General features: G+C 48.0%; 1 protein-coding gene across 5 annotated transcripts in view; it reads left to right on the forward strand.

Annotated features, from left to right (window-relative positions):
* The first annotated feature begins 707 nt into the window (after positions 1-707).
* SS18 (SS18 subunit of BAF chromatin remodeling complex) overlaps positions 708-23,806 on the forward strand; it is a 44,249-nt gene continuing 21,150 nt past the window's right edge. Inside the window, exons 1-3 of one of the 5 annotated variants that reach the window (XM_054723839.1) lie at positions 708-819; positions 7,836-7,912; positions 10,505-10,589. In XM_054723839.1, the coding sequence (XP_054579814.1) occupies positions 7,836-7,912; positions 10,505-10,589 (162 nt within the window). In that variant the 5' untranslated portion in view covers positions 708-819. Of the gene's footprint in view, positions 820-4,915; positions 5,047-7,294; positions 7,345-7,835; positions 7,913-10,504; positions 10,590-23,806 lie in introns of those variants that run through there. The other 4 variants (XM_054723840.1, XM_054723841.1, XM_054723837.1 and 1 more) reach the window with 4 other exon arrangements.

A 23,806-nucleotide genomic window follows, 5' to 3' on the forward strand; every position in this document is an offset into this window, starting at 1 on the left:
GTGTTTGCGCACGCGTTGCGCTCATTCAGACAACCCATGTCAATCTCCCTATGTCAAGGTCAACCCATGTACCTCCTTATGGGTTGACCTTGACATAGGGAGATTGACATGGGTTGTCTGAATGAGCGCAACGCGTGTGCAAACTTCCTATTCTATCTGGAATCTCAATTCCACTTTGCCATGTAACCTGTCATACTGTTCACAGGTTCTGTGGGTTGGGAGGTGGTTATCTTTGTGAGAATGAAATTATTCTGCCTACCGTACCATTCATAGAAAAATTAGCTCATTCATAACAACTCAAAGGGAAGTTAGTATATTACCACCCTCTCTGTAAACTGAAGCAGTTCGAGAAGAGTCATTATATTCTTTTACTAGAGTAACTGCACGTCATGCACAAAGGTCAGAGAACATTCTAAATTGGAAAAAGATCACTTGCTCTCTAAATTTTAGCCAGGAAATTTCCCAAGGGTAGACCGAACTACCAAGTCCTTTCTAGTCATCAAGTATACACTTTTCTCCTTCCTGGGTTATTAAGAACAAATCTCATCCTTGTTTAGTAAGTTACAACACCCCATGCGTTTTTACATGTTTTACCTGTTAGAAAATTTGGGTCAATCTTAAGAACGTAATGTGAGATACTCACCTAGGATATTGGCTGTACATAATACATGCTAACTAAACAAACACCTTACTCTTTCTGACAGCCTCTCCGATGGGGTGGCGGTTTTCCAGTGAGGCGAGTGAGGTGCAGAACTGACCCGCCCGGTGTCATGCCGTCGGTGGACGAAGTGGCCACTCCAAACCTGGGCATTTGTCACAGTGAGTCAAGGCTGCAGAGTTGCACAGAGAAACTAATTGTTTAAAGCAATATTTTCTTATCCTCTCCCCCAAATGTAATTGAGTCAGCTCCTGCTCCACTCAGTGCGTTTGACACCGTAAGACGAGACGGAGAGGCCCTAAATAGGCTTTGCTATCGTCTACTTTGAATGACGTCTTCTGGAGTACTGGAAAGAAAGCATTTTATGGAGAACTGGGAAAGGCGGTTTGTTCTTCCCTAGAATAATGCCTATCTATACAGATGTACGCTCTTCTCCTTATAGTCTTGGCATCTGTGGAAGCCACAACTCAAAATGACTCAGCAAATGCCATGGAGACAGCAGCAATATTTTGAAAGTATTACCTGAGGGGTTTCGCTCTGAGACCAATTACACGCAGACAGGCTTGGTCTGTGCCTCCCGATGCATTCTAAGAATTTATGGCAGCACAGGGGCTTGAAGTACCAGAAAAGGTGATGGTCTGTGTGTTGCATTATTCTAAAGCGGTAAGTGTTAATGCTTGTCGCTGCACAGGCATCTTTCTGTGTGTGGATTAGACAGTGTTAATGCCCTCGCCATATAGTTTCACTAAAGATTGCGCCGAGTCCCGGAGCACGGCAGCAGTTCAGTGAAATGCATCTGAAGAAGACAAATTCACGTAAAACAAATGAAAAATGGAAACATCTGAAAGTCAAAATGGCATTTCTGATTTCCTTTTTTGGGTTAAGTGCATCTACATTCATTGGTGTCAGTAACCAGGATTTAATTGTTCATGCGGGAATTTTACTTAGTCTGAGCCGTGTGTGTTCTCCTGCGGGTCATTCTGAAAACCCTTCCCCTCTTCTGTGTGACCGCCACTCCTTCTCCAGGTGCCTCGCTCCAGAGCAGCCGGAACAGTGGGACTGCCTGTCCTGACGGGGAGATGGTTCCTGGGCAGCTCATTGTTTTAATCCTCACCAGAGGATAGTTCCTCCATTGCTTTTCAGAGAGAGTGGGAGGGAGGGAAGGAAGGGGGAAAGAGAGAGAAACATCGATGCTAGAGAGACCCGTGATTGGGCTGCTTCCTGCATGTGCCCTGGGGTGGGGAGGGAACCCACAACCCAGGTGCGTGCCCACGTCCCGGAATCAAACCTGGGAGCCGTCAGCGCCGGGCTGGCGCTCTAACTACTGAACACACTGGCCAGGGCCAGGTAGCTCATTTTTAAGTTCTGAGGAATTTCTCAGGCTTGGAGCAACTTCCCGTCTTTAGTCTCCATTTTCTCTTTTACTGAATGCTGGGGTTTCTTTATTCCCTGTCCCTCCCAACTCTACTGCCACTCGTCTGCACCTTGAGATTCCTCTCTCTCCGAAACGAATGGTGAGGCGAGGGAGGCGGGGTTTGCCTGGTACTCGGTACCCTGACTATTTTCCTCAACGCGGGGCTCTTACAGGGAACGAAGGCTCCAAACTCCAGGGAAGTTCCTGTAGGTTGCAGTCTCCCCTCTCTGCTGACTGTGTTTACCGAGGAAGCTTGAGAGCAGGACAGGGTCCCTTTAAAGGGGCTTCTCTTGGGGAGATGATGTGTTTGGGCTGGACCTGTCCTCCCCTGCTTCCCGCCACCTTTCATGTGCTGGGCCCGCAGGAAATGACGATGGTCATTTTGTGGCACACCTGGTGTCACAGGCCCTGCCCTGCCGCTCTGACCCTTCACCCCGGGGCTGGCCCGGGGCTGCCGGCTTTCTGTTGGGGGGCAGTCCTTTAAACAGAGAAGGTACCTCCTGGGAAAACAAACCCCTTTGCACTTTTTAAAAACTGGGATACAGACATTCAGACGAGTCCTGCTCGTTCATGTTGCTCTTTAGGATTTCGTTGCTGTCTGCGCGGCTATCATTTTCCTACCGAAGTGCTGTTCTAACTACAGTAGGGCCTCGGCTTCCCTGGGAGATCCCTCCCTACGGCGACACAACGCGATTTCCGCCGGAAGTCGGAACCCACCTACATAAGCACCTCTCTCACTCACATGGAGCACAGACATAGCAGGAATGAAGTGACACAGTAAAAAAAAAAATTAAAAGATAACAATTCCAGACCTTTACTTGTGGTAAATAAAAAATAAAAAACATAAAGCACGTATGTACAGACATCGAAATGACGGAACTTTTTTTTATAATAAATGGGAGATGGCGACGTAACCACAAAACAACGTACACCAAGTCCAACATAACCAGAGGACTGCCTGTACTTAGGTACTTTTATCACCTAGATGATAAAGATAAGAGGATGATCTATAATAATAAAAGCATAATATGCTAATTAGACCGGATGTCCTTCCACACGACCTTCTGGACGAAGCCGAGGCTGCGAGGGAAGCCCGGTCCCCGGGTGCCAGAGGGAAGCCGGTGCCAGCAGCCGGGGGAAGGAAGGCCTGCTCTTGCATGAATTTCTGCATCGGGCCTCTAGTGCGATGAGAAAGAGCCAGGTGTTGGACACACGTTAGTGGTGGACAAGACTTTGTTTCGGTTCTGAGTTCAATACAAGTTCTTCCAAGTTGATCTCATCACGTTAAGTCCAGGTACAGCATTGTGTTTTCATTCCCACGGCGTGCGACGTGAAGGACAGTTAAATTCCTCAGAGTAACTACTGTTAGGAGTATAAATCGCCTTCCCTTTCTTCCTAAGGATGGCCTGTGTTTTCATCCTCTAGGTCTTGGTTTAAATATAACGAGGCCTTCCCACCCTGACTCAGGGGCGTGCCTCTCTGTCCCGCTCCCTAGCCTGTCTGCGCTTCACCCTTGGACGTACTGTTTCTGCCCTGTGGGTGCTGCGGGTGTCAGCTCCGCTGTGCCCTCCGTGCTGCCAGAGCACACACCCAGACTTGCTGAACGAATGAAACGCATGACTGTTTTGGGGCGAAGATTTACTTATTTATTTTTTAAAAATCATATTATTTTATTATTTAAAATGTTTTTATTGATTTCAGAGAGAATAGGAGAGGGAGAGCCAGAAACACTAATGATGAGAGAGAATCATTGATCAGCTGCCTCCTGCACACCCCCCATTGGGGGATGGAGCCCACAACCCTGGCGTGTGCCCTTAATGGGAATAGAACCCAGGACCCTTCAGTCCGCAGGCTGACGCTCTACCCACTGAGCCGTACCAGCTAGGGCATATTTGAAACAGAAAACTTTAAAATACACCCCCCCCCCCCCAGTTTATTTTGTATGTAAACTGAGACATTGATTTTGAGCCTCATTAATGTTGGGTGACATTTTATATAAACGTTTCGTGTTCTATAGAAATTAAAATTTTAGAATTAAAAACCAAACCCCATACTAACACATTTTACCACGTTCCTTCTATAAGTTGAGAATTTGGGTTTTTCTCCTCATTTTGACTTGCAGCCTGACAGCTTGGCCCATTGGGGTCCCGCTCGGGGGCCAAGTGCGGGGCGCGACGGTGCGCGGAGGTGGGGGGAGGGGGGGCGCCGACCAGGTGCGCGTTCGGGGCGGGGCCGAGCCGTTTGAACCGGCGAATCCGCGCTCGCCCCGCGCCTTCCCCGCTCCCGGGCAGGTGCCCCCGGTGGGCACGGACGCCGGTGCCACCTCCTCCCTCCCGCTCCCGGGACGGACAGGCCCGGCGGCCCCCCCCCCGGGAGGCGAGGCTGAAGTTGGGGAGCTGCGCCAGACGCGAGCCGGCGCCGCGGGAGGGAGGGCGCCCCGCGGGGGGCAGCGGGCGCGGAGGGCGGGGCGCCGCCGGAGGGAGGAGGCCGCCGGGCGCGGAGGGAGGAGGCCGCGGGGCGCGGAGGGCGGGCCGGGCCGCTCGCATTTCCTGCGCCGGGCGCCCTGCTCCTCCCGCGGCGGCGGGACCATTTCCTGGGCTGGAGGGGGGGCGGGGAGGGCGGCGCGGCCGCACCACGCGCGCCACGGGGCGGGGGGGGGGGCCGGAGAGCACGGCCGGGGGGCGGCCGGCGGGCCCGGGCAGGGACGGGCCGCGGGGTGCCGGGCGACCGGACACCTGCCCAGGAGGCCGTCTGCGGGCTGAGCCTCCGGGGCTGAGCCGGGCCGGCGCCCGTGGACTCGCACCCCGCGCCAGCCCCCCCCGCGCCCCGCGGTGGTTCGGCCCGGAGGCCGCGCCTCCCCGCCTGCCGCTGCCCGGAGCTCGGCCGGGCCGGGAGAGCGGGCAGCATGTCGGTGGCGTTCGCGGCTCCGCGGCAGCGCGGCAAGGGCGAGATCACGCCCGCCGCCATCCAGAAGGTGACCGCCGCCGGGCCGGGCCGGGCCGGGGCTCCCCGCGGAGACGGCGGGCAGAGGGGTCTGGGCGGCGGGCGGGCGGCGGGACGGGTCCTCCGAGACCTCGCGTCGGGCTCCTCCTCGGGCGCCAGAGCCCAGGACCGGCCCCTCGGGGCCGGGGCGCGGGGCGGCTGGACCGGAGGCCGGGGCGCGGGGAGGCTGGGCTGTCGCCCCGAGTTACTTTGGAGTCGCCCCGCCCATCGCGCCGCGGCCGCTCCGCGCAGACCCGACCGATGTCGCGGGAGGCCGAGGGGAGGCCGCGCTGCACTCGGGCGGAGTTGGGGAGTTCCCGGGAGAACTTGGGGAGCCCTTTAAGGGGCTTGGGGGAAGGCTGCAGGAGAACTTGGGGAGTTCTCTAGAGAGTTGGGGGACACTGCCGGAGAACTTGGGGAGCTCCCTGGAGAACTTGGGGGACACTGAAGAAAAACTGGGGGGGTCCTTAGGGGGTTTGGGGGACGCTGCAGGAGAACTTGGGGAGCTCCCTGGAGAACTTGGGGAGCTCCCAGGAGGACGTGAGGACGCGGCAGGAGTCCTAGTTAAGTGAGAGGGCGGTGAAGGAGAGCCTCAGGGACTTGGGGGTGACCGAGTCCCCTCCTCCATTCCGGACTCACCCCTTACCCAGTACATCTGCAGCAGATGTGCATGGAGCGCCCGTCCAGGCTCTGGGCACAGGGGGACCCCTGCCTGGGCCCTGCCTCCTGGAGCTGACAGCTGGGGGGCGGGGGGCCCTGATGGATGCTGGGGTCAGTTGGGGTCACACCCACACTGGGAGCTGCGTCCCTTGGGGCAGCGCTGCCCCTGTCGCTGCCGCCCCAGCGAGGGCCCGGAGGCCCTTTCCTGCCCCGTGGGCCGGTGCGCACCCTGGAAAAGGCCCGGGGAGCTTCCAGGCCACCGTCCACACCTCGGCTTTGCTTCATGCCCTGGAGCCAGGATGGAAGTGGAGAAAAGCCAGCTTCAGCACGAAGGGCGCCATCCTCCGCCACATAGATTTACGAAATTTTTTATTGAATTTACTGGGTGACCTTGGTTAGTAAGATGAACAGGTTTCAGGAGTCCAGTTCTGTAACGCATCGTCCGTGTATGGACTGTGCTCACCGCCCAGTCTCCTGGGGTCACCCTTTACCCCCCCCCCTACTGTTGTCTGTGCGGGTTTGTTTGTAGTTTTTGCTTAATCCCTTCACCTTTTTCTCCGAGTCCCACAGCCTCCCTCTCTGACAGCTCAGTCTGTCGGCGGCTGCTGTTGACCGCCAGGTTCCTTGTAGGGTGGCACCTGACGTTTTCCTAACTGTTGCTTTATTTCACGAACCCGCAGGCTTGGCGGCGTCTATGCAGGCAGTGTTTTCATGGAGTGAACCGGGCTAAGTTTGCAGCCTGGCCAACAGCTCTAAGGGCGCACACACAGCGTATTTGGGGGCGGGGTGAGAATTTTTATTTTTGGACTGTAGCAAAGTCCTGAGTATGTCTCTCTCTTTCCTACAGTTACTCTTACATACTAGTACATCTTAAGGTATTTCTCTTGGGTGATTAATTTAGGAGATGCTGGTCAGTTAGTTTTCATCCTCAGATGAGAAGGAGAAATGGATTCCAAATTAAGTGCCCCCATTCTGTAGTGTGAGAGATTGATTTTAAAGATGAGACAGATATTCCAACGAAGTTCATTAGGTTGAGGAATCTGCTGAGAAGATATGTTGTGAAATTGTTAGATTGGACTAATGCATTTTAAGGATATGTTTTTTGGCATTCAGTGGTTCTATTTAAGAAATAACTGCACTTTTTAGAGAGGAGTGTTAATATATATATATATTTCCCAGCAAGTGCAGATTGTGATTCACATTCAGAAAGCAAAGTCACAGTTAGTGTGAAATGGACCTTCGTGTTTTCATGAAAAGGGTTGCACTAACCAACGATGGCATTTCTACCTGGAGCTCTGGTGGAAGGGTGGGGCGGCCCCGGAGATCAGTGACCCCTGCCCCTGGCTCTCAGGTAAATCTGAGGCCCTGACGTCTCCAGCGGTTTGCACAGGACGGCAAAGGAGACTGCCTTGGGCGGGGAGCACAGCACAGTGTCCGCACGATGAAGGCAGGACTGAGCGCTGAAACCAACTGGCCTCTTGCTGCATCCGACCCTCTCCTCAGCGCCAGTTTGCTGGGGTGCATTATTTAACCCTGAAAGCCAGGATGGCCTCAAGTTGTTATAAGATGATAGGATGATATGAGTCCATATGCTTTTGTTCTTAAACTTTTGGGACAACTTCATAGTAAGGTAAGCTCAAAGTCAGCAATGCACGTTACACAGACACAGACATTGTATTTGACTCCAGATTTGGAGAATCACAAAACCACGATGTGTGAAGCTTAGCAGCTAGCCAGCTCCTCCAGCCCCTTGGGCTGCAGTTTTCCTGTCTTTGCTTCATTCTGGATAAGGGAATTTTTTTACTAAAAAGCGTTTGAATGAGACAGAGCCACCTTGGACTCAACTTGTCGTCTTACCAGCTAAAGCGTCCGTGACGTGTAGCAGAGGAGGTTGAGTGTTTCCTTCTCAGCTGCAGTAACAACTCACAGGGAGAGTAACTGGGATGGTTACTAAAAATTGTTGGGGAAACGTGACATTATGCCAGAGGTGTGAAAGAAGGTTTAAAAGCCCTGAGTGGGTCAGCTCCTGTGTAGATAAACATTTTTAGAAATCTGAAGGATTTTAAAATGTTTTACTTGATACACGAGATTGACAATAAACTTTTTCTAATTTTATTTCAGATGTTGGATGAAAATAACCATCTCATTCAGTGTATAATGGACTATCAGAACAAAGGGAAGACCTCGGAGTGTTCTCAGTAAGATTGATTTGAAATTTAAAAATTTTCTTATTTTTCTGCGCTGGTTTACTTTTCTTTTTAATAACAGCTTTATTGAGATCTAATTCACATACCATACAATTCACCCATTTTAAAGTGTATAATTCAGGGTTTTTAGAATCCTCATAGAGTTGTACTTTCACTTTAATCAATTTCAGAACATTTTCATTATCCCCATTAGCAGGCACTCCCGGTTTCCAGCCCCTCCTTTCTTACCCCCTGACAACCACTAGCCGTTCTGTCTGTAGATCTGCCCGGAGTGGCAATTTCATTTAAATGGATTCACAGAATGTGGGGTGTTTTGTGACTGACTTCTTTCACTTAGCACGTTTTCCAGATTCATCCATGTTGAAGCATGAATCAGTACTTCCCTTTCATTTCTCACAATGTCTCGTTGTCAAGAGCTATGCCACATTTATCCATCAGTTACAGACATTTGGGTTGTTTTCTTGGCTATTGTGAGTAATGCTACTATGAACATTAGTGTACCCACTTTTGTGTGACTGTCCTTGATTTTTCCATAAGGAAAATTTGTTCTCGGGAATGGAGTGGGTATTAATTTTTCTTACGCTTCTTTTCCTGCATCATAACATAAGGACTTCGCATTTGTGGAGGTCTGATTTGTGAAAAAGTTAGGTCTTCACATACATAGGACCTTTAGTTCTATCCATATATGTGACGGAGGAAGCACAGGTCAGATCTAATACGTAGAGAATTGGTCATCACTGGGAAGAACCCAGTTTGAAGTGTTATGTCGGAAGTAAACAGTATCCCTAAGACACTGCTGGAGTGGAACAAGTTGAATATTTTATCAAACGTCTAGAACAACACCGTCCGGTAGAGTGCATTGTGAGCCACGTGCACTTTTACCTTTGCTAGTAGACATGTTAAACAAGAAGAAAGAGGAGAAATAATTTAAATAATATATTTTATTTAACTCCTTGTTTTAAGAATAATGTCACTTCAGTATGTAGTCAATATAAAAACATTAATGAGATAGTTTACATTGTTCGTTTTTAAAAAATTTTTTTTTGATTTCAGAGAGAAAGGGAAAGGGAGAGAGATAGAAACATCAATGATGAGGGAGAACCAATGATCGGCTGCCTCTTGCATGCCCCCTAATGGGGATCGAACCCGAAACCTGGTCATGTGCCCTTGACCAGAATCAAATCCGGGACCATTCAGTCCACAGGCCGATGCTCCATTCACTGAGCCAAACTGGCTAGGGCTAGTTTACATTCTTTTGCTTCATATTAAGTCTTTGAAATCCATTGTTATTCTAATAACTAGAGGCCCGGTGCACGAAACTCGTGTACCGGGGGTGGGGGGTGTCCTCAGCCCAGCCTGCACCCTCTCCAATCTGCGACCCCTTGGGGGATGTCCTACTGTCGGACATCCCTCTCACAATCCAGGACTGCTGGCTCCCAACCACTCGCCTGCCTGCCTGATTGCCCCTAACCGCTTCTGCCTGCCAGCCCGATCACCCCCTAACCACTCCCCTGCCAGCCTGATCTATGCCTAACTGCTCCCCTGCCGGCCCAATCGCCACCAACTGCCCTCCCCTGCCAGCCCGATCGCCCCCAACTGCCCTCCCCTGCTGGCCCGGTCGCTCCAAACTGCCCTCCCCTGCTGGCCTGGTCACCCCTAATTGCCCTCCTCTGCTGGCCCGGTTGCCCCCAACTGCCCTCCCCTGCAGGCCTGGTCCCCCCCAACTGCCCTCCCCTGCAGGCCTGGTCCCCCCCCCCCCACCAACTGCCCTCCCCTGCCGGCCTGGCTGTCCTCCCCTGCTGGCCTGGTCGCCCCTAACTGCCCTCCCCTGCTGGCCATCTTGTGGTGGCCATCTTTGACCACATGGGGGCGGCCATCTTGTGTGAAGGTGTGAGGGTCAATTTGCATAATACCTCTTTATTATATAGGATAATGTTTTGGATTGGTCACATTTCAGTGTGTACCTGGAAACACCTATTCGAGGTCTGGAGAGGTGGGTAGTAACTGCAGCTGGTGAATCCTGTCAGTCACTGCTGCCGAGGGAGAAGGAAGAGTGGGCCCACCTCCTCGCCGCATGTTCGCAGAGCGTGTAGGCTGTTCGTGGGGTTGCGGTTTTGACAACATGAAAATGGCAGAGGGGCGGGAATAAGCACACAGTTCTGTGACCTCTGCTTTCTAGACCTCTCTCAGGAAAGCGTGTGCCCTGCTAGGGAGTGGTCCGTACTCGGCTGCTTCATTGACTCAGCGTGCAGTCTCCTGCAGGCTCCGCCCTGCACTGTGTCCTCCTCTGTAAGATGGCGAAAATAAGAACTTTTACTTGTAGTGTTGGTTTGAGGATTAAATGAGATACGGAAGTATGTAAATCTAACTGTAACAACATTGAGCACAAGGGAACCTCTGCATTTCTCATCCTCTTTAAAGGTAGTTAGTGGAATTGTTTTGCAGAGGAACCAGGGAAGTATGAAATGTATTGATGTTCAGGTAGCAAATCTTTCATTAGCTTTGAGAAATGATTATGATGCTGTTTGTATTTAAGCACGTAGGAAGAATTATTTTCTACTGACACTTGTTTTGTTTTAATAGGTACCAACAGATGCTGCACACGAACTTGGTCTACCTGGCCACGATAGCAGACTCGAACCAAAATATGCAGTCTCTGCTGCCAGCAGTGAGTACCTTCAGACAGGGCACGGGGTCTGTACAGGCCTAGTGTGCCGGCACAGTTTCGTTTAGTGATTTTTGAGGTTTGTTTAAATGCGGCCCCTGCCCCCAGAACATGAAACTGTTTACCTAGATCAGTGGTCGGCAAACTCATTAGTCAACAGAGCCAAATATCAACAGCACAACGAGTGAAATTTCTTTTGAGAGCCAAATTTTTTAAACTTAAACTTCTTCTAACGCCACTTCTTCAACATAGACTCACCCAGGCTGTGGTATTTTGTGGAAGAGCCACACTCAAGGGGCCAAAGAGCCGAATGTGGCTCGTGAGCCGCAGTTTGCCGACCACAGGCCTAGATGATCTAAAAGGTTGAATGTTTTGCTTTCGTATTTGATTTAATTCACCTAGAATCGATCCCTCCCTGAGGAAGTCCTATTCATCCACCCATTCACCCATACACCTGTCCATCTACCTATTTTGTTATTTATTTTAATATGTAATTGCACAACTAATTTATGAATAAACCTGTAGTATTTCAAAGCAAATCCCAGATATCTTATAAGTTTACTTGTAAATACTTCAGTATGCCTCTTTATCAGATAAGACTATAATCCCACCCAACAAAAGTAGCCAACATTTCTTAATGTCTTGTAATACCTAGACGGTCTACGATTTTCACCAGTTATTTAAAAAATCCACTGATGTCTTCATAATTGTCCGCCACAGAATCCAAACAAAGTCCACATGGTGCATCGATTGCTGGGTCTGCAGTCTCCCTCCGTCGGTTCAGGTGTCTTCTAGTCTCCACTTATTTGTTGAACAGACGGGGCCATACGTTTTGTAGAATCGCTCACATTCTGGACTCGGCTGATTCTGCCTTCATGGTCCTGTAACATGTTGTGTCCGTCGCATCTCTTCTTTCCTAGAAGCTAATAATTAGAGCTTCGTGAGAGGCAGGCTTCGTTCTGTGGTTCATCGGGGTGCTGTGGTGGCCTGCCTCAGGAGGGCGTGCTTGGCCGTTCCATTTTTGGCAGTGGGAAGTCTAAACTTACAGAGTTCTGTGTTTTTAATGTGTTTGAAGCCATGTAGGCCTTCTGGTCCTCGGGACGGCGTCTGTGGTGGGTGGGAGCCCTCCAGGGGCTCCGGGTCCGCCTGCGGTGATTGCCGCATCTTGTGGCGCCCCCGCGCTTTGAGGATTTGAGAGAGAGATCAGATGGGTCATGTTTGTCCCAGAACTGTTGTGCCCTCGCTGTTTTCCGTGCCGTCCTTTTCCAGTGGGAATTGATACTTAGAGACCACAATTTGTGTGTTTGGGGCATTCATCATTACTGCGTTTTCATTGTTTCTTAGGTGTTTCTAAAAAACACATTTTTTTAGAAAAAGAAATAGAATACCGGATTAGTGGTATTTCCCCTCCGGGAAGGTTTTTACTTAGTATCTCTCTGTCTTACTCTGAACTCTCGGTACCTGTGACATTACTGTGGTTGTTAATTTGCTCTGTACCACTCTCAGTGAGACATGGTTTTAGTAGAACACTACCAGGTTCACCACTAGCAGTAAGGTGCTTCTCCTTGAGATGTAGCCTACTAAGGATGTATAATTAGTAAATTTTGTTTTGAATTTGCAATAATTCCTTGTGTGATGATTGACATGAATTTGGTTACCAGCTGACTAGAATTTATTTTTGTTGATAATTGTGTGAGGAACCAGTTCCATTTTATTTGTTTCCACGTGGATAGTTCTCTGTCCCAGCATTCTCTACTGGACACACCAGAGTCTCCTGCCTTTGTTTGTCATGCCACCAGATCATGAATGGCAGGCGGCCACATACGTCTGTCTGATCTCTCCTGCTTCGTTGGTCTGTTTTCCTTTTTTTAAAAAAATATATTTTATTGATTTTTTACAGAGAGGAAGGGAGAGGGATAGAGGGCTAGAAACATCGACCAGCTGTCTCCTGCACACCCCCCACCGGGGATGTGCCCGCAACCAATGTACATGCCCTTGACCGGAATCGAACCCGGGACCCCCCAGTCCACAGACCGACGCTCCATCCACTGAGCCACACCGGTTTCGGTTGGTCTGTTTTTCTTAATTCCACAGTCTTGCCACACGTGGCATAGTCTAGGAAGTCTGAATGTGTTAGAGAATTGTTTACTCATTCCTTATTTTTTTCAGAATAACTTGACTGTTAGTGCTTTGCGCTTCCATGTACACTTAAATTTCCGCGTGTCCAACATAATCCTCAACGTGACCTTGACATTCCCTTGCCTCTCAGTCAGGTGGGGGAGAATTGATACTTTTACAATAGCGAGTCTTTCAAATCATGATCATTGTCTATGTTTTCATTTATTTCATCCTTTAATATCCCCCAATGAAGTTTTAGGGTTTTCCTGAGAGGATTTGCGCATCTCTTAGGCACTGCATGTTTTTTTAAATAGAGTCTTTGCGTTTTAAGTTTTATTTCCTCTGATTGCTGTTTACATGGAAATGCAGTTGATTTTGAATTTCACAATCCTTCTTTCTAATAAAGGTTCTGTCGATACTTTCAGTTTTCTGTATTCACGAGCATATTACTTATGAATAGTTGGTTTTGCTTCTTTCTTCTAATCCTTACACCTTTTATATCTCTCTCTCGCCGTACTTCTCTGGCTGGGACCTCCGAGTAGACGTGGTGAGAGAGGACACCCTGTCTTGTGGCTGACCACATAGGGGAGCTTCCCTGTTTGACCAGGAAGTGCGATGCTTGCTGTAGTGTTCCCAGATAAAGTTTCCTCAGGTTAAGGAAGTTCCCTTTGGTTTCTGTTGTGTTAAGAATTGATACCTTGAATGAATGTTAAATTTTGTTTAAATACTTTCTATTGCATCTAAGGAGATGATCACAAGTTTTTCTTAATCTGTTAATGGTGAACTACATTAATTTACGTTTAAATGGTCAGTCAATCTTGATTTCTTGTAATTAACATACTTTTTCTCTGGTCTTGGTCTTAAAAAATTGTATTATTCAGTTAGTTAACATTTTCATCACGATTTTTATGTCTTTGTTCATGAGTGCAATTGACCCTTCATTTTTTTTCTTAAAAAGCCTTTGTCTGGTGTTTATTGTGAGGTTATGCTGGCTTCATAAGCTGAGTGGAGAGTTTCCCTCCTTTTCTTCATCGGAGTCATCTGCATAATGAGCTGCGGTCTTCAGTGTCGGTGGTTCTTCGAGAAGCCTCCCGGGCCGGCTCTTGGTGGCCCGGCTGTACTCCATTTCCTTCCTCGTTGGGGTCATTGACATACTCCTGTGTTTTATGAGTTGCCTATTTTTATAAATTGTGCTTTTGAACATTTTCTCTAACTTTTCACATTTGTTGGCATAAAGTTTATGAAATAATGTTATTATTTAATATCCTCAGAATATGTAGCGATATTTTCTTTTTACATAGTTTATTTGTATGTTCTCTTTTAAAATATGTTTTTTATCCCTCTTGCCTGGTGTTTATCACATTTTTTTCAAGTCTTTTTTAGAGAATCTTTGGTTTTGATATTTCTCTGTTGTAGCATTTTTGTTTTCAGAACCCCTTTACATTTAAACATTATTGAGGCTAACAGAGCTTTATGTAGACTAGATATATTGAGATATTTGTTGAAAAGGTATTTATTCACTTAAAATGAACAATAAAAAAATGAACAATAAACTTACTGCATGTTAATATAAAATTCTTTAAAGGAAAAATTAACTATATCTTGAGAACAAATGTAGTGAAATATGAATGACATTATTTATAGTAAGCTTGCAAATTTCCTTTAAATGTTTGGCTTAATAGAAAACAGCTGTACTGCCCTGTCTCCTTCTGGGTTTAATCCAGGTTACTATGTTTCAGTTGCAGTAGAGTAAGATCTGGTCTGACACAGATGGAGTAGGAAAGGGAAGAATGTTTTAATAGGCTTTTCAGATTGTTGTGAATAACCTGATAGTAGCAGATCCCAACAGATGTGTTTTTTAAGGTTAATTGAAGTATGAAACCTGAAATCATATTCTTACTGATACTTTAAAGTTCATTGGTCTGTCTCACATTTTGGATGGGTCTTTTACTCATGTGTGATCTTGTAACATCATGCTTTGGTCATTCAGAAAATGTAAGTTCACTGAGTATGCACTTCTAAACATTGACATATTTCATTATATGATACCCAAAACCACATTTGGTGAATCACCAAGTTACCACCGTCTCATCAGAAAAGTCTCTAGTGTTAGGATACTTGAAACTCCAGACAGTAGCTAGTAAGTTTGCCAAATTCCCAGTTCTTGCTTGAAAAGTCAAGTCTGATCTTTGGCTGCAGGTGCTGTAAAGGTGCTGATCCGTGAAAACTACCTAGACCAGTGGTCGGCAAACTCATTAGTCAACAGAGCCAAATATCAACAGTGCAACGACTGGAATTTCTTTTGAGAGCCAAATTTTTTAAACTTCAACTTCTTCTAACGCCACTTCTTCCAAAAAGACTCACCCAGGCCGTGGTATTTTGTGGAAGAGCCACACTCAAGGGGCCAAAGAGCCGCATGTGGCTCGCGAGCCGCAGTTTGCCGACCACGGGCCTAGGTCAGCAGGCAGCAGCTCGAGTGCGCTCTTAGCCCACTCTGATGTGCAACACGTGGTTGTTGTTGTCTCATTCGTCACACAGAATGTTTAATTGACATGGAGCACTTAATAAATGAGTAATTTTACTGCTTCATCAAGTACATTCTGAAGTAGAAATGACCTTTTCTTTTTTAACTGCTGTCTGTGGCCGTCAGTCATACAGTGATTTCCAGTCGCTGAATACGTATGGAGGATCAGTTTGAAACTTGACTGATATGATGCCATTCGCTGAGATTGAGTGTATAAACATGTCTCTTAATTGTGAAACAGGCTCAAAGCTGATTGGAATTGCTTATCTGGCTTTCACTTAATTCATTACGAATGTAAGTTTTTAAAAAATCCCTAAGTTAACCAGACATACGTACTTATTAAAATTAAAATTTATTTAAGATAGTTTTGTTCAGTAGATGTTCTGTACAACAAATTGAAGCCTGTACTATTAATGAAAGTTGGTTTATAGTAAGCTTTATATTTTATATGTTTTTATTTTCTGAATTGCATATTTTGGCGATGCTGCCTATGCTTGACGTGTTTTTTTTCCTTTTTTAAATTTTATTTTATTGTTTAAAGTATTACACATAGTAGTGCATATATCTCCATTTTCTCCCATTGGCCTTCGCCCAGCCTCCCCTACCCCTGTCGCATGCCCTCATTCCCCCCCCCTCCAGTGTCTGTGTCATTGGTGTGCTTACATGCGTGCACACACGTCCTTCGGTTGCGCTCACTTGACGTCCTGAGCACCGCGGGCAGCACCGGCTGCTCTTGCCGCACAGGCTCCAGCGGGAACGGCCCTGGTCGGTCCCAGGCCGGTGCCGAGCCGTGGAGCGGCAGGTGCTTCAGGGGCTGAGTTTGGTGCGTGGAGCTCCCGCTCACAGGTGTGACCGGGCAGGGAAGGGCGGGGCTTCCTGTGGCACGCCTCCAAGACGAGCGGGACGTATGGCATTCACCTTTTTTTCATTTATAAATTGTAACTTAACTTTTAGCGTACGTGGTATTTTGATTCGGTTGGAACTTCAAAAGCTCCGGAAAGGTCTTAGGGAGTCCTGCTGTCCTCTATCTCCTACCTGCTTTTTATGCGTATAAAAGCCACTGGGAACGCAGCCGTGGGCAAAGTAGGTTTGCAGTTGTGAATGCATGAAACAGTGCATTCTCATATCATTACTTACTAGTTATTGTGTTATTTACCATAGAAACACTTGTAAGCCTACTTCTGCCCCACCCTGTAGTACAAATTACCGCCTCAGTTATCTTGAGGTAAGGAAGGCTTTGTTGAGAAAAAGGAATACTAAAGAAGGTACTTATTTGATTCTTTCAAAAATGTAAAATAAAATCTAATATGCCTGTAAGATTTATAAATGAGATTAAATACAACTCAACACATGGTGTAATACATGGTATTTTAGAATACTGTACATGTGAGCACATTTGCAACACAGAAAGTGATCAGTTCTGATTGTTGGGGACATTTTCCAGGGCAGGTAAACTGTGTTTTGTAGAGAATTGGTTTATGGGGCACACTCCTCTGATTCAGATATCACAGGTAGCATTTTGCCAGCATTGTCACCTGTCTTGTCTTGTCTTGTCACAATTCTATAAAAAGTCATGTTAACTGTGCTGGGCAGTACATAGGAAATTCAGAAGACTGTCTAATTGAGTCCAGAGATGTAAGGAGATCGGATACCTCTTACCATGAGGAATGTAGCTGTTAGTGTGTGTATGCATGCATGTGTATGTGTGTGATTGTGAACTTGTTCTTGCAGATCTGTATTAGGTGAGTGAGAGCCGGAAGATTGCCCTGTCATTTCTTGAAAACAACGTATGTAGCTCCGCTCTACAGGAGCAGCATTCCTGCTGTGTGGCAGGAAAAAGGACCCGCTGTTGGAAATGAAGGATTCCCTCTGATTTGCATAGAATAAGCACAGAAAAGGATTTGTACAAGGCTGTTAATTTAAACATTGTTCCTATTAGGGAAAAACAGACTAGGACCAAGTTTTGAGGGTGGATTAAAACTGTTACAACTTACCCAGTTGAATTCTATACTTTGAATGAAGTTGAATTATGTACAGATAAAGACTAATGCCTACAGTAGAACAAAAGAAATCAGAGGAGTGTGACCCTGCTGTCAGAAACTAAACACACACACACACACACACACACACACAGACACGAATTGTCAAAACTTTCTGGAGGTATGCATATGAAGCTTTTAGCAGTGGCTCTCATTTTCATTTTTTTTTTTTTAATGACTACACATTACTTTTGTAATTTAGCCAGATTGACATAAATGTAAAAATAATACAAAAATACATTCAGAGTAAGCCATGATATCTTCCTGTTTTTGACGGATGGTGGTGCTGTACTATCTTTAGGAAGGCTCAGGGTCTGTCCTCCTCCCTCCCCCTCCCCCCGCCCCATGTGTCAGGCGGGGGTTAGTTGTCTTGTTTTTATTTTTTATATTCTGGAAGTATAGTCCAGAGAATTCTCCTGGTCTGGGAAGAAGGCACTTACTTTTTGTTCTATAAGATTATATGGATCTGGAGCGACTGTTTGGTGATTAACATCATCATAGTATTTCAGAGCCCAGGAAGTGTTTTTGAATCCATCACCTGAGGATATGTTTTTATTGATTTTCAGAGAGAGAGAGGAAGGGGTGTGTGTGAGACAGACAGACAGACATCTGTGTGAGAGAGAAACATGGATCGGTAGCCTCCCATATGCTCCCCCACTGGGGGTCAAAGCTGCAATCTGGTGACACGCCTGCCTTGGAATCGAACCTGCCACCTTTATTGGTTGGCGGGACGATGCTCCAGCAGCTGAGCCACCAGCCAGGGCCAGAGCTGAGGCAGTTCAGTGTTCGCTTGTTACCGTGGGAGTGTTTGCTGTTGCATAAAAGAAAGGTCGGATTTAATGGGGAACCTGGGAACGTACTGTTAGCAGGGGAATCATTTTGGATCCTAATTTCTTAGGAAATTTGGAAAATCGTGCTGTGAAAACAAGTGGGACTAATTATTAGGAAAGTTAGCTTGTCAGGTTCTTAGTTAGCAGGACTGACTTCTGTCTTCGCTATTTGGGGAGGAGGGGCAAAAAGACAGGACAGCTGATGAGAGGATGACACTGAGGAGGTGAGTTGGTAAGGGAAAGCCTGAATAAATTCAAGGCTACCCATGATGCATCCTGACAGTTCTGTGGGGGTGAGTGAGAAATCCCGGAGATCTTCCTCAGTGTTTCAATGTGCAGAGAACTCAGTTTTGGGAGAGTGGCCTTGGAGCGGCAGGTAAGGCAGATACGCTAGTAATGCTGATGGCCTTGGCAGCTGTTCTGGCTCTCATGAGGGCTCCCCTTGGTGTAAAGTGCCTGGAAGGAGTGCATCTATCCCTCTCCATTGATGCTTTTCAAGTTTCTCACCTCTGTGTCATTTTGGTGCCTCCTTGTGGGAACTTTATTAATGACACCTGTATTAACGGTAGTTGTAGATGATGATTGTTGAACTAAAAGTTGTATTTTGCAGTGTGATATTTTATATTTTAAAGAAACATTTAAAATAATGTTATTGTGGAAGAATTTTTCGTTTTGTGGTAAATCATTTCAATGGAGTTTTTTCATTTATTTACTAAACATGAAGTGTCCGCTAGGGGACAGGCAGGAGCGGTTAGGTGCTTTTGGAAACATCGGTGAACCAGCCAGACGAATACTCCTGCTGCCGTGGTTGTGCCCTCCGACGGGCAAGGCGGCCTGGGAGTAATGGCGCCGCACCCTTGTTAGGTGGTAAGGGCTACAGGGAAGGAAAAGCGAGCAGGAAAGGCGGGGAGGGGAGGAGAGGAGGGGGGCAGGCGGCCTCCCTGAGCCGGGGCCTTGGGGCAGAGGCCGGCGGGAGTGTCTGAAGCAGGAGCCGGGCCTGGAGGTCCTGCGGCCCAGGGCCTGCGCGGAGAGAACATGGAGGCTCCTGTGACAACCGGGGGCGCTAAGGAAGTTGTGTGGACAGGCCCTGCCTTTGTTTCTGATCCTCACCCGAGGGTACGTTTTACCGGGTTAGGGAGAGGGGCGGTGAGAAGACGGAGGAGAGAGAAACATCACTTGGGTGCCTCCGGCCGCCCCTGGGTGCCTGGGCTGCTGCTCCAGCCCGCTGACCCCGGCGGCCGCGGGTCCTCTGTTGTAGGCCTTCCTCCAGGCTTGTAGGACTTTGGTTTTCACTCTGAGATCGGAAACTCGGGGAGGATTTTGAGCAGAAGAGTGAATGGTGGATTTTGACACGCTCCTCCTGATGGCCGCGTGGAGCAGTCACTGTGGGGGAGCGGGAGCGGGAGCGGGTAGGGGTCCAGCTGGGAGGCGGGCGCAGCGGTCAGCGTGAGAGACAAGCTGGCGGTAGCTGGGCCACGTGGTAGCCGAGGTGGTGGCCAACGTGGGCAAATTGAACACCTTGAAAAACACAGAAAACGTGTAATAGTTGAACTTCATTTGTTCTGTTTTTTTGATGTTAGTTTTACTGCTGTCACTCTGAGATAATGTGTTTTATTTTCCCTGGCTGCTTTTAAGGTTTTCTCGTTGACTTTGTTTTTTGGGGGCTTTGACTGATGTTTCTAGATCCATCTTTTTTATCATGCTGAAGCTTGTAGAGCTTTCCATGTTTGCTAGGGACTCATGTCTTATTAGCTTTGGAAAATTCGTTACCATTCTTCAGACATTATGGCTGCTTCATTTTCTCTGCTTCTGTAACTCAGTTAGATGTACTGGTATATTACATTAGACCCTTTCACCATCTTTTACACATTTTTTGTATTTTCTCTACTTTCTCTGGGCATGTCATGTGCTTCTATATGTGTGTTTTCAGCTCACCAATCCTCACTTTTGCTCAAACTAAACTACTGTATTCTTTTTAAAAAAAAAATATTTTATTAATTTTTTTAAAGAGAGAAAGGGAGACGGATAGAGAGTTAAAAACATCGATGAGAGAGAAATACCGATTCAGCTGCCTCCTGCACACCCCCTACTGGGGATGTGCCTGCAACCACGGTACATGCCCTTGACTGGAATCGGACCTGGGACCCTTCAGTCTGCAGGTCAATGCTCTATCCACTGAGCCAAACCAGTTAGGGTTAAACTAGTGTATTCTTAATATCAGTGATGATGCTTTCAGGTCTGGAATTTCTATTGGACTCTTAAGAATCCTAGGACTTTGCTGAAATTCTCCATCTCCCGTGTTTTTTTTTTTCCTTGAACGTATCAGTCACAGTTATTTTAAAGTCTCTCAGATAACTCCAACATGTGAATGGCCAGTGTGTCTTTTTCTAGTTTTTATTTCTCATGGTTGTCCATTTACTCACTTTTTTAAAAACTCAAATTAAATTTGTCATTTTAACCCTTTAAAGTATATAATTCAGTGGTTTTTGGTATAGTCATAGTTCGGTGCAACGGTCATCCCTACCTGAAATTCCAAAATATTTCCATCGTCCCAGACTGGAGTTGGCTGTCAATGGCTGCTCGTGCCCCAGCAACAAATCTGCAACCTGTGTTTTGTCTCTGGCTTTTACCTTTCTGGACATTTCATGTAAATGGGGTTGTACAGTGTGTGGCCTTTTGGGTTCGGCCTCTTTCACTTAGCATAGTGTTTTCCAGGTTTGTGTTGTAATATGTGTCAGTCCTTCATTCCGGTTTGTGACTGAGTACTATTCCATGGTATGGATATAGACAGCACATTTTGTTGTCCTTCATCAGTTGATGGACACGTATCTTCCCCCCCCCCTACTTTTTTTGGCTATTATGAATAACTAGAGGCCCGGTGCATGAAATTCATGCACAGGGGTTGGGGTGGGGTGGGGTGTGTCCCTCAGCCCAGCCTGCATCCTCTCCAGTCTGGGACCCTCTCACAGTCCAGGACTGCTGACTCCCAACTGCTCGCCTGCCTGCCTTCCTGATTGCCCCTAACTGCTTCTGCCTGCCAGCGTGATCACCCCCTAACCACTCCCCTGCCAGCCTGATTGATGCCTAACTGCTCCCCTGCCAGCCTGTTTGCCCCTAACGGCTCTCCCCTGCAGGCCTGGTCACCCCTAACTGCCCTCCCCTGCAGGCGTGGTCCCCCACAACTGCCCTTCCCTGCAGACCCGGTTGCCCCCAACTGCCCTCCCCTGCAGGCTTGATCGCCCCCAACTGCCCTCCCTTGCAGGCCTGGTCCCTCCCAACTGCCCTCCCCTGCTGGCCTGATTGCCCACAACTGCCCTCCCTTGCAGGCCTGGTCCTTCCCAACTGCCCTCCCCTGCTGGCCATTTTGTGGTGGCCATCTTGTGTCCACATGGGGGGAGCCATCTTTGACCACATGGGGGCAGCCGTATTGTGTGTTGGAGTGATGGTCAATTTGCATATTACTGTTTTATTAGATCGGATAGAGGCCTGGTGCATGGGTGGGGGCCAGCTGGTTTGCCCTGAAGGGTGTCCCGGATCAGGGTGGGGGTCCCTTTGGGGCGTGGGGAGGCCTGGGTGAGGGGCCTGTTGTGGTTTGCAGGCCGGCCACACCCCCTGGCGACCCAAGTGGAGGCCCTGGTGTCTGGGATTTATTTATCTTCTACAATTGAAACTTTGTAGCCTTGAGCGGAGGCCAAGGCAGGCCAGGGCTGCGGGAGCTTGGCTTCCTCCATCGTCGGGGGCAACTCAAGCCTCCTGCTCTCTCCAGTTCCGTGGCTGCCGCCATTTTTGTTGGGATTTATTTATCTTCTATAATTGAAACTTTGTAGCCTTGAGTGGAGGCCTTGGCCAGCCAGGGTGTGCAGAAAGCTTGGCTTCCTCCATTGCCGGGGAAACCCAAGCCTCCTGCTCGCTCCGTGGCTGCAGCCATCTTGGTTGGGTTAATTTGCATACTCGCTCCTGATTGGCTGGTGGGCATGGCTTGTGGGTGTAGCGGAGTGATGGTTAATTTGCATATTACCTTTTTATTAGATAGGATGCTGCCGTGACATTGTGTACAAGTTGTATGTGAATGTATCTTCAGTTCTCTTAGATCTATACCTGGATCATGTGGTAGCTCTGTGACTCTCTGAGGAATTGCCCAGTGGTTTTCCACAGTGCTGCCCCAAGTACAATCCCAATAGCGTTGACGAAAGTTTCGCTTCCTCCACAGCTGCCCATACTTGTTACTTCCTGTAGTTTTTTAAAATTGTTATAAGCATCCTAATTGGGCTGACCACTTGTTCTTGTTGTCAGTATGCCTTGTAGTTTTTATTTTTTAAATATATTTTATTGATTTTTTACAGAGAGGAAGGGAGAGGGATAGAGAGCTAGAAACATCGATGAGAGAGAAACATCGACCAGCTGCCTCCTGCACACCCCGCACCGGGGATGTGGCTGCAGCCAAGGTACATGCCCTTGACTGGAATCGAACCTGGGACCCTTCAGTCTGCAGGCCGACGCTCTATCCACTGAGCCACACCGGTCTCGGCATGCCTTGTAGTTTTTAATTGAATGCCAGGCATTACGAATGAGCAGTTGTAGGGATTCTATTTGCTATTCCTCCGAGAGTTAAGTTTTACTTTGGTAGGTGAAGCGCTAACGGATCCCCTGGAGCCTTTTGAGGGTTCACCATAAAACGTTTTAGGGTTGATCTATTTCAGTTTTGACCTTCATCTGTGGGAAGGCTGTTTGGACGTCTCAGGAGAGAGCGTGGGTTGTTCATGGGGCCTAAACCGCAGTCTCTGCCCCCCTCGTCCTGGGCAGAAGCTAAACCTCTGCTCAGCTCTCGCGCTTCCCAGTTGCTGTTTTCTTGACACCCCCCCCCCCCCTTCCCCTGGTTCTTTAGTCTCCAGCTCTCTGGTCCCCAGACTGACTGTCTTCCACTCAGTGCAGGGGCCTGCCACTTGCCACGGGTGCTCCATACTTTCCCATTACAGCCAGGCCGGGAGAGCGGGGCCGGGAGAGCGGGGCCGGGAGAGCCGGGGATCCTGAAGCTGATCTGGGCTTCCCCCTCTCCAGGCCCTAACCCTCCTGTCTGTGCGGGCGTTGTTCCCACGTCTGTCTAGATAACCTGTATTAGGAGGAGGGTTAGGTAGATGCTCTCTTATGATGGGAACTGCGGTCCTTATGTTTTATGAATCGAATCACAGGAAAGGGAAAAACTGATGCCTATTGAGAGTGAGAACATGAACTTTCAATAGGAAATTGGGATATGACAGTAGGAGGAGGAATTTTTATTTTCAAGCGAGGGTCCAGGTCCGCCACGTTTGAAGGATGATAAAGGTACTTTAAAATGAAGAATGTGACACTGAGTTGATATTTGGTAATTTTTTTGAAAATTGAACAAGATCAGTGGGTGTTGGAAGAATTTAAGGTGAGAATGAAGAGAAAATACTGACTGAAGCGCACTTCTGTGCGGACCTCGTAGTGACGAAGCCGAGGTGGTGAGTGTGGTGAGTGCTGTTCGGGCAGCGCTGGTCGTTTTGGCTGTTCGATCACTAACTAGTCGGAGAGCTGAGTGTCCCGTGTGGTGGCTGCACCACAGCATTCTGGGGGCTTGTGCACAGTGTGTGGGCGGTGCAGACCACGCCCCTCACTGGCTGTGGGGAACTGGAAGCAATGGGATGACTGGTTACAGGAATGGACGCCGTGCTCAGGGCACACAGAAGT

Source organism: Eptesicus fuscus, chromosome 12 (assembly GCF_027574615.1).
Source record: "Eptesicus fuscus isolate TK198812 chromosome 12, DD_ASM_mEF_20220401, whole genome shotgun sequence".
Lineage (NCBI taxonomy): Eukaryota > Metazoa > Chordata > Mammalia > Chiroptera > Vespertilionidae > Eptesicus > Eptesicus fuscus.